The sequence below is a fragment of the Dermochelys coriacea genome, chromosome 23, assembly GCF_009764565.3.
Source record: "Dermochelys coriacea isolate rDerCor1 chromosome 23, rDerCor1.pri.v4, whole genome shotgun sequence".
Lineage (NCBI taxonomy): Eukaryota > Metazoa > Chordata > Testudines > Dermochelyidae > Dermochelys > Dermochelys coriacea.
The window spans coordinates 13,163,827-13,174,147 of NC_050090.1; the positions used below are offsets into that span (position 1 = coordinate 13,163,827).

The 10,321-nt window shown below is 57.8% G+C and overlaps 1 protein-coding gene across 2 annotated transcripts; it reads right to left on the reverse strand.

The window, feature by feature from the left end:
* Window positions 1-1,978: 1,978 nt before the first annotated feature.
* LOC119846899 (mucin-7-like) lies at window positions 1,979-7,770 on the reverse strand. Of its 2 annotated transcripts, XM_038381130.2 has the most exons (4): window positions 7,620-7,770; window positions 5,742-6,101; window positions 4,248-4,787; window positions 1,979-3,852 (listed from the first exon to the last, which is right to left on the reverse strand). In XM_038381130.2, exons 1-4 carry the CDS (start codon window positions 7,624-7,626, stop codon window positions 3,017-3,019), a joined length of 1,743 nt encoding a protein of 580 aa, XP_038237058.1. In that variant the 5' UTR covers window positions 7,627-7,770; the 3' UTR covers window positions 1,979-3,016. The 2 variants fall into 2 exon arrangements, with proteins under 2 accessions (XP_038237058.1, XP_043357122.1); XM_043501187.1 differs by lacking the exon at window positions 7,620-7,770 and having other exon boundaries at window positions 5,742-6,408.
* Window positions 7,771-10,321: the final 2,551 nt, after the last annotated feature.

Sequence of the window (10,321 nt, forward strand, 5' to 3'; positions counted from 1 at the left end):
AGTCAACCTGGGGGCCATGGTCCTCCCATTTTTTAAAAGGGTCAGTGACAGGAGGAGGGGGGAGAGAGGAGTGAATGGGGAGGGTGGAGTCTTTGGGGGAAGAGGTGGCATAGGGGCAGGGCCTCAGGAAGAAGGGGTGGTGTGGTGTGAGGGTGGGGCCCCAGATCTGGCACCTGAGGCCCCTCCCTCTTTTAGAGCACCCCCCCTTTTTGCTCCTAGTTAACCTGTGGAACTCACTGCGAGAGGATGCTGTGAAGGTCAATAGGATAACTGGTTTCAAAAAAAGAATCTGAGCGGCTCATGAAGGATTTGTCTGGCTTCAGCCCCCACCTTGTTGGACCTTTGTCTGCCAAATCAAAGAGGCCTATCTTGGGAAACAGCTGGGCCCTCCGTAGGCACTTACAGCCCTGGCTCAAGTCACCCGGTTGCCTCCTCTTTGTGAAGGCGGGCAGCTGGAGTCTCTCAGCAGCCGGCAGATTTTTAATTTTTCCTCCGTTTCACTCCCCTCCCGCTCAGTTCACCTTCAGCCAGCCCCTTCCAAAGGAGCCAGAGCCCACCAGGAGTCCGGCAGGCGCTGAAAGCTGGGCCAGACGGTTACACCTTCCTAACAGGCAGATTTCACCCCCCTCCCCACCTCCTGCAGCTACACCCAGCCCAGCTACGATGCTGCCTCAGACGATCCTGCAGTGCCACTGTAGTTGGGTTTTCCCCCTTGCATTAAAGATGGAGAACAGCATTCAGGCCGTATACACAACAGACTGTCCAGGCCCCGGCTGTTAATTAAAGAGCAGCTGGACAGAGTCAGCAAAAACCTGAACATCCTGTGGACTGGACCCTCCCCCTTTCAAACAGATTAATACGAAACCTTCCCCTTCTGAGCCTCACTCCAATTTCTGATTTCAGAGTAGCAGCCGTGTTAGTCTGTATTCGCAAAAAAGAAAAGGAGGACTTGTGGCACCTTAGAGACTGACAAATTTATTTGAGCATAAGCTTTTGTGAGCTACAGCTCACTTCATCGGATGCATTCAGCTGTAGCTCACGAAAGCTTATGCTCAAATAAATTTGTCAGTCTCTAAGGTGCCACAAGTACTCCTTTTCTTTCCCCCCCCCAATTTCTGATTAGATCTGGGACAATGACCAGGGGAGAGTTAGTTCCCTGGTAGATCAGAAAAATAAGCAGAAAATTTTAGTTTAAGCCAAGTGACTTTCCAGGGCAGGGGGTTTTGACTTTTTTTTAATTTGCCGATCCCTAAAAAAAAGGGGTCAAACGGAGAAGCAGACCCCTTGGGAAACCTTAGGCACAGTCTGGGAACCACCAGGGGTCTGCAGATCAGAGGTTGCAAACGACTTGTCTCAATCCCCTAAACCCGGGGCTGCTGCTCTAGAATTTTTAAGAGCAGGGGTTTTCCCATCATGTCACGAATTCCCTGCCCCACTCCGTGATGAGAAAAAAAAAATTGATGCACCAGCAAACAAAAACAAACCCAGGCTGTGAGACTTGCAGCTACTGGCTGTGTAGACGTCACCTAAGAGCCGCGCTGCGAGTGAGCTTGATGGAGCACGATCCAACTGCTAACACCATTTGGCGCTCAACTGTCTCTGAAGCAGCCGGCATCTCCCTTGGTTGGGGAAGTGGCTTGAGGGAACTCGGCACCGAGCCAGCCTGGTCATCTCCCTGCAGCACACTGTCCCAGTGGGTTATAAGAAAAGGAGTACTTGTGGCACCTTAGAGACAAATTTGTTAGTCTCTAAGGTGCCACAAGTACTCCTTTTCTTTTTGCGAATACAGACTAACACGGCTGCTACTCTGAAACCAGTGGGTTATGTGAAGGATCCTGCAGTAATGACTTAGCCTTGCTGGGTTCTAGGTTCTGCAAGCCAAGAGCCACCCTGCTCTAGCACCTTTAAGAGGCGATTTCCCCACCATATCATGGATTTCCCCCTCTGTGATGAGAAAAATGCCACAGAAAGGAGCGGATCATTCAGGAAGCAAATTTTATTAGGAGAACAACTGGAGATTCATCAAATGAAATACGAGACAAGATTCCCCCGGAGGGGTGGGAAAATAAATATTTAAATAATTTTTTCCTTTGCTCAGGACCATGATACAGCTCTGGAGCAGCCGCAGACCCTCTCCTGCCAGCCCCCCATAACACTGGGTATGTGGATCCTCCCACCAAAACGGGGTGGGGGCTAGATCCCCAGAGAATGGAGGGGGTTCTAGATTCCTCAACCCACAACAAAATGGAGCATGTTCTAGAGTCTCCACCAGAATCAGTGCTACATTCCTCAGGCCTCCACATAATCGAGGGGGTTCTAGATTCAGCAAAGTGGAACAGGTTCTAGATCCCACCATGTCCTGACCAAACAGTGTTCCAGATGCCCAGGACCAGAATCTAGCTGGTTCTAGATTTCCCTCCCTCACCAAGTGGGACATGTTCTAGACCCCCTTTCCCAAACTGAGTGAGTTCTAGATTCAACAGATTCCCCCAACTGGTGAAGGTTCCACCATGTTGGGGTGGGTTCTGGATGGCTGAATCCCAGACAGACCCCAGCTTTAAAGGTGAATCCACCTCCCACTCATACCAGTGCTACTGGGTGGTGGGGGGGAGAACGGGTTGCCTCATTGGGACACAGCTGCCTTCCACCTCTAGGAGGCACTGCAGCCAATCCAGCCCCAGGCTGGGGCATTGTGAGGATATGGGGCCATCTACCTACATTTAAAGCAGCCTGCTGCCCATCATGAAGACTCCACCCAACCCCACATCAACCCCTGCCCCCTTCTCCTCTTCCCCGCCCATTCCAGATCCGCTCTCAGCTGGTGATGCAGGAGCCAGGGCAGAAACCAGCTCTCTCTCTCTCCTAGCAGAAGAGAAGCATTTCTAACCCATGCAGGTGCTTGTCCTACAATCCCCCTCCTATCCAGCCTGACCTAGCCCATTCTGTTGTCCCCCCATGTCAATTGTGCCCCCCCACACCAATTTCACACAAATGCTGTCAACTTACAACACCCACCTCACAGAAGGACACAGAGGTCAGGATTGTGCTTGGGTAGCTTCCTCTTACTCCCCATAGGTGGGGGGCGGAGCCGGGAGATATGGGGCAGAGGGAGCTCTGGCTTGATTGCCATCCATGGTGCCTCCCTGTCCTCCTGATGTTTGTAGGGGGATGCCAAGCTGGGCTCACCCAGAGGCAGGGGCCTGAAGGGTGGTCTTTCCCTGGCAGAATCCACGTCTTGGATGGGGGACCAAGCTGGCTCAGGGGAGACCACAGCCATCAGAGGATGGCTGCCAGACACGGGTCCTGGCAAAGTTGAGGAAAAGGATGGCTCCGGGCTGGGACAGCTTGCAGAGCTGGGGGCAGGGTTAAGGCCGTAGAGGACGTCATCTGTGGCAGCCACATGGTCCAGGCTCAGCGCTGGGGTGGGACCCCAGGGGGAACCTGTTGGGGAGAGGGATACAGAAGATGCCAGAACCAATGGCAGGGAGAGTTCGGCCCCCAGTTCAGATGGCACAGCACCAGCAGCTGGTGTAGCTGTGGCGATGCCCTCCAAGACATCAGTCTCCTCAGTGATGGGCCCCATGGCTCCATGCTCCCATCCCATCCCCAGTGACCAGGGGGCTGCTGAGGCAGCAGGGGATACAGGGATCTCAACTGGGGCCCCCAGCGCTACCCTGTGCCCTGGGGGAGGGCTGCAAGGAACAGGGGGATGCTCTGGGCCTGCAGGAGCCAGGGTGGCCTCTGGGGGGCTGGCAGAGATGGAAGGCGATGGACAGACCACAGCTGGGGCAGGTGGTACCACATCGGGGCTGGCAAGAGAGGCGACTGCCTCTGGCAGAGATGGGGCGAGACCTAGAAAGACATGAGAGAAGGGAATTCACTCAGTGACTGGGAAGTTTAGAGAGGGAGAGCATGCCCCCTACTGAGCCCCCCCACCCACTGCTTAGCCCCCCGCTCCACTCCCTGCAGCACCGCACCCTCTGCTGAGCTCCTCACCCCACTCCCTGCCCTACAGCACCCCCTGCTGAGTCCCCCGCCCCACTCCTTTCAGCCTAGCGCCCCCTGCTGAGCCCCCCGCCACCCAGCCCCCCGGCCCTGCTTAGCTCAATCCTGCTCAAACCCAGCCTGACCCACAGGCTACAACTCCTCCCCAGACTCGTAGCTCAACGGGCAGAGGCCCTTGCTCCCCAGGTTCGATCCCTGGGATAGCCCTTCTCCCCCCATCCCGCCCGACTCCCAGCACATACCAGTCTCTTTGCTGGGGACCTCCTGGGGGCAGACCGGGAAGAGCATCGTCTGCACCCCACAGCCCTCCACCCTGACAGCCCCCGGCATGGCCGCCAGCTGCTCCTTCACCGAGGCCGTGCTGTCCAGGGGGAAGGGGTGGCTGTAGGCAGCACCATAGGCCTGGCGGAAACGGAAGAGGGAGATACCCCCAGGGTGGTCCCGCAGGACCCGCGCCACATTCTGCTCCAGCTCAGCCCGCTCGGCCATGAGAGGGTCCAGCTGGGGACTGGCGGGGCGGGTGGGGCGGGGCAGCCGGCTGGGGGCCTGCACGGGGCTATTCAGGGCTGCCCCCTGGTACGCTGCCAGATCCAGTGGCTGGTTGGTCAAGGTTAGCAGGGGCGGCTGCCGGGGGGCGGCCACAGGAAGGCGGGAGCTGGGGAAGTGGCTCAGTGAGACAGCTCGAGGCAGCCAGGCACTGGCTTGGTGCCCGGGGGCAGATCCGGCTGGTGGATGGTCCGGGGGTGCAGGCAGGTGGTAGCAGGAGTTCCAAGGCCTGGGAACTGGAGGGAGAGGGGAGAAGAGACGCCCGGTGAGATGTTGCCCGTTACCATCGCAGTTAGGATGCACGAGCCCCTCTAGGGGGCGCCAGTCACACTGAGCCTGACCCCTTTGCAACACACCCACTCCGCATGGGAGCTGTTGTAAGCCAGGGCAGATTTTGCACCGAGCCGAGGGTCCCTCTGGGGCGCTTGGGCCCCATAGCACAAGCCTGGGTCTTTCAGCTTCATTACTAGAGACTTGTGCAAAGAATCGGGGGGGTGGGGGTGAGAGAGGGGTCTAAGTTCACTCCCAACTTGGGTGGGGGCAGCGTTCAATTTCCCACCAGCCTCGATTCCCCAGGCACAGAGTCTCTCCCTGGGACCTGACGCCCGCATTTAAGGCGGAGATTCCCAGCGAGGGGGGTTTCCTGCGTCCCCTTTGCAGCCACCTCTGTACCAGGCCTGTTTAAACGATGCTCGTCGGTCATTCAGGGTACCCCCAGGCGCCCCATCATTGATTTCATCTGCCCCAAAGCAGAGGCAGGACCATAGGGTTTGCCTTGTTACAGCAAGTTGACACACTCCACCCCAGAGATAACTGCATTCTCAGGGCTGGACTTTGCCCTCCAGCCAGAGGGCATCAAAGCCAGAGCTGCGGTTAAGTTTTGCGATCTGTAAGCAAAAGTTATTCTGCCATTTTCGAGGGGGAGAGGGAGAGAATTGGCCCAAGGTAGATGGCAGAACTGGGACCAGAGCCTTGTTCTGATCACTAGACCCCCACTCCCCTCCCTGAGCCAGGGAGAGGACCCAGGAGTCCTGACACAGATCTAACCTGAACATCACTATTGCACCTAGTAGTGTAGACAGCACCTGTAGTGTTACCCCAACAAAGGGAAGGGCTAGGTGACACAGCCACCACATGAAATTCCCATTCCCCCCAGTAGGGGGCAGCCCATCCACAACCCATGACCACACCTGCTTTAGGAGCCTCCGGGTGCTGCCGTTCAGGGGGCGCCTCCTTGTGGATCCGGGGGTGATGGCAGCATCTCTTGGAGGGCTTGGCCTCCAGCAGCTGGTCGCAGGCTGGGCGCCGGCACCTGACCCACGGTTCCTTGCCCTCCTCGTCCAGGACCACCAGCTCCTTCATGTCACCCAGCAGGTGGCGCAGCGAGCGGTAGCCGTGCCGGGGCAGATCCAGGCGCTGGCCATGGTGCTGGTGGAAGAGCCTCCCAAAATCCCGCAGGGGGATGCCCCCCGGATGGCTCAACAGCAGCCCCAGCACAGCCCCATTAAGGGGCAGCTGCGAGCCAGGATCCAGCCGTCCCCCGGCAACAGCTGGAAGGAGAAACAGCTGTTGGGGGGCTCCAAGGGCACCAGGTGGGAGGACTTTACCCTTCACTGGCCACCAGGGGGACTCTCTCATAGCAGAGGGGTGGGCCCAGGCACAGCCAGGATACCAGGGGAGATGGGCCCTTGCTCCGAGTGGGAGAGAAATTCCCTGCCCACAGTGGGACTGCAGGTCAGGACTAAGGCTCTCATCAGCAGTGGGCAACTTGGGGGGGGGTAGCCCCCCTCCCCAGAGACACTAGACCCTACTCCCCTCCCAGAGCAGGGGAACGGAACCCAGGCATCCTGGCTCCCAGCCCCCCACTCTAACCACTAGCCCCCACTCCCCTCCCAGAGCCAGGGAGAGAACCCAGGAGTCCTGCTGGCTCTCAGCCCTCCCCTCCCAGGACCAGGGAGAGAACCCAGGAGTCCTGGCTCCCAGCCCTACCCCCCCCACTCTAACCACTAGCCCCCACTCCCCTCCCAGGGCCAGGGAGAGAACCCAGTAGTCCTGGCTCCCAGCCCTACCCCCCCTGCTCTAACCACTAGCTCCCACTCCCCTCCCAGAGCTGGGGAGAGAACCCAGGAGTCCTGCTGGCTCTCAGCCCTCCCCTCCCAGGGCCAGGGAGAGAACCCAGGAGTCCTGGCTCCCAGCCCTACCCCCCCCTCTAACCACTAGCCCCCACTCCCCTCCCAGAGCCAGGGAGAGAACCCAGGAGTCCTGCTGGCTCTCAGCCCTCCCCTCCCAGGGCCAGGGAGAGAACCCAGGAGTCCTGGCTCCCAGCCCTACCCCCCCACTCTAACCACTAGCCCCCACTCCCCTCCCAGAGCCGGGGAGAGAACCCAGGAGTCCTGCTGGCTCTCAGCCCTCCCCTTCCAGGGCCAGGGAGAGAACCCAGGAGTCCTGGCTCCCAGCCCCCCCCGCTCTAACCACCAGCCCCCACTCCCCTCCCAGGGCCAGGGAGAGAACCCAGGAGTCCTACTGGCTCTCAGCCCTCCCCTCCCAGGGCCAGGGAGAGAACCCAGGAGTCCTACTGGCTCTCAGCCCTCCCCTCCCAGGGCCAGGGAGAGAACCCAGGAGTCCTACTGGCTCTCAGCCCTCCCCTCCCAGGGCCAGGGAGAGAACCCAGGAGTCCTACTGGCTCTCAGCCCTCCCCTCCCAGGGCCAGGGAGAGAACCCAGGAGTCCTACTGGCTCTCAGCCCTCCCCTCCCAGGGCCAGGGAGAGAACCCAGGAGTCCTACTGGCTCTCAGCCCTGCCCCCCCCGCTCTAACCACTAGCCCCCACTCCCCTCCCAGAGCCAGGGAGGGAACCCAGGAGTCTTGCTGGCTCTCAGCCCTCCCCTCCCAGGGCCAGGGAGAGAACCCAGGAGTCCTGGCTCCCAGCCCTACCCCCCCCTCTAACCACTAGCCCCCACTCCCCTCCCAGGGAGAGGGAGAGGGAGAGGGAGAGGGAGAGGGAGAGGGAGAGGGAGAGGGAGAGGGAGAGGGAGAGAACCCAGGAGTCCTGGCTCCCGCCCGGTCTCACCTGCCATAGCCTCCGGCTGGAAGCCCGCTGGGAGCAGCTTCCAGGAAGCAGCTGAGCTCGCCCGTGGGGCCCTTTGTAGCCTAGGTTCCTCGCCCCTCCCCCTCCCGGCTCAGGCTGGGCTGCTGTTAACCCTTTGGACGCCGTCACAAAACTGCGCGGTAGGGGCTGGGAGCCCAGACTCCAGGGTTCGGTCCCCGGCTCTGGGAGGGGAGTGGGGTCCAGTGGTCAGAGCAGAGGGGGCTGGGAGTCAGGACGCCTGGATTATATCCCCAGCTCTGGGAGCGGAGTGGGGTCTAGTGGTTTTTTTGGTGGTGTGGGGGGTGGGCTGGGAGCCGGGACTCCTGGGTTCTATTCTCCGCCAGTGTTTTGGGCAAGTCATGTTACCTCTCTGCTAGCCCGCCTAGATGTAGCGCCCCCCCCAGGGAACCCCCCACCTTGGTCCCTACTGCATGTCGCCTCAACAGTCTATTGTCCCTTATGGAGCAGGGGGCAGGACCATCCTCTCCAGTTTATTCCCCATCCTCAGGTAACCCAAGATACCCCCTCACCACCTAGATTGTTCCATCCATACCACAGTCTTTACAGGGGCAAAGGTACACAAAGGTAGGAAACAAACCCAGGCGGCAGGGCATGGCATTGCCCCTGCGGCAGCCAGAGCCTCCCTGCTCCTCATCCAGCCTTTTCTTTCCTGTCCAGTTCCGGCACAGTGCACCCCCACCCATGCTCCCTCCCTGCCCCCAAAAGATCCTGTCCAGCCCCCTGCCACCCTCACCCCATGCACTCCTTGTCCCCAGATTGCTGGGTCACACCCACCCACGTTGCCCCTCCCTGATCCCAGCCAGGATTGGCAAGTGCCCAGGTTCAAAGGTGCCCTGGAAGGCTGGGAACTAGCTGCTAAGAGGAAAAGGGGGGAGCAATGCCCAGCCTTCAAAATAGAACTCAGGAGTCCTGGCTCCCAACCTCCCACTCGCTCTAGTCACTAGACCCCAGTCCCCTCCCAGAGCCAGGGATAGAACCCAGGAGTCCTGGCTCCCAGGCCCCCTGCTCTAACCATTAAACCTTACTCCCCTCCCAGAGCCAGGGATAGAACCCAGGAGTCCTGGTTCCCAGCCCACCTGTTCTAACCCATTAGGCCCCAATACTCCACTGCTGCACTAATGGGTGCTATGCTGCAGGGAGCAGGAGGAGGGGCTCAGTAGAGGAGCGTTCTCCCCTGGCCATCACTGCTGGCCCTGATACCCAAGTGCACTGCTTGGGGGCGCTGTGTTACAGGGAGTGGGGGCAGAGGTCACTAGGGGACTCTACCCTGGCCGTCAGTGCTGGCCCCAGTGCTAAGCAAAGTTCCAATTACTCCTGCAGAGAGAAATCCTACAAAACCTTGTGCAACAATTACAGCCGTGGTCATCTTCACATCCTCCCCGGTGTTCTCGGCTCCGATGAGCCTCTCAATAGACAAGCGTCGCTAGAGGGATGGTTCCTGCTGGGGTTTCCCTTGGGTCTTCCCTCTTTGATATTGTAGCTCTGACTACACCGAACACATAAGAACAGCCACACTGGGTCAGACCAAAGGTCCATCTAGCCCAGTATCCTGTCTGCCGACAGTGGCCAGTGCCAGGTGCCCCATTGGGAATGAACAGAACAGGGAATGAGTGAGTGATCCATCCCCTGTCGTCCTCCCAGCAAACAGGCTCGGGACACCATCCCTGCCCATCCTGGCTAATAGCCATTGATGGACCCCTCCTCCATGAACTTATCTAGTTCTTTTTTGAACCCTGTTATAATCTTGGCTTTCACAACATCCTCTGGCAAGGAGTTCCACAGGCTGAGTGTGCATTGTGTGAAGAAATACTTCCTGTTGTTTGTTTTAAACCTGCTGACTATTCATTTCATTGGGTGATTCCTTGTTCTTGTGTTCCGAGAAGGAATAAAAGACACTGACTACTTTACTTTCTCCACACCAGTCATGATTTTATAGACCTCGATCATAACCCCCCTTAGTTGTCTCTTTTCCAAGCTGAAAAGTTTTAATCTCTCCTCATACAGAAGCCGTTCCATACCCCTAATCATTTTTGTTTCCCTTTTCTGAACCTTTTCCAATTCCAATATATCTTTTTTGAGATGGGGCGACCACATCTGCACGCAGTATTCAAGGTGTGCATGTACCATGGTCCCAGGTCACCACTCCCCCTCCCCGCTGCGTGACAGCTCCCTGCTCCCTGCTGCATCACAGATTTATATAGAGGCAATATATTATTTTCTGTCTTTGTTATCTATCCCTTTCTTAATGATTCCCAATCTTCTGCTGGCTTTTTTGACTGTCGCTGCACATTGAGTGGATGTTTTCAGAGAACTCTCCACACTGACTCCCAGATCTCTCTCTTGCATGGTAACAGCTAATTGAGGCCCCATCATTATATATGTAGAGTTGGGATTATGGTTTCCAACATGCATCACTTTGCATTGATCAACATTGAATTTCATATGCCAGTTTGTTGCCAGTCACCCACTTTCGTGAGATCCCTTTGTAGCCTTCACAGTCTGCCTGCAACTTAACTAACTTGAGTAGTTTTGTATCATCTGCAAATTTTGCCACCTCACCGTTTATGCATGAAGGCATATCACGGACTCACAGGCCCCCACATGCTCTCTTGGCTCTGCAGGATCCCCGGGAGGAACTCCCCTCAGTCTGACAGCCCTTCTCG

Bases quoted from the DNA above. Each gene is read 5' to 3' on its own strand.
- LOC119846899 (XM_043501187.1), bottom strand. From the start codon at position 6,189: ATGAGAGAGTCCCCCTGGTGGCCAGTGAAGGGTAAAGTCCTCCCACCT. The intron at 4,788-5,741 runs GTGTGGTCATGG...CTCTCCCTCCAG, and splicing joins CCCGGAGGCTCCTAAAGCAG to TTCCCAGGCCTTGGAACTCC. The intron at 3,853-4,247 runs GTATGTGCTGGG...ATGTCTTTCTAG, and splicing joins GGTCCCCAGCAAAGAGACTG to GTCTCGCCCCATCTCTGCCA.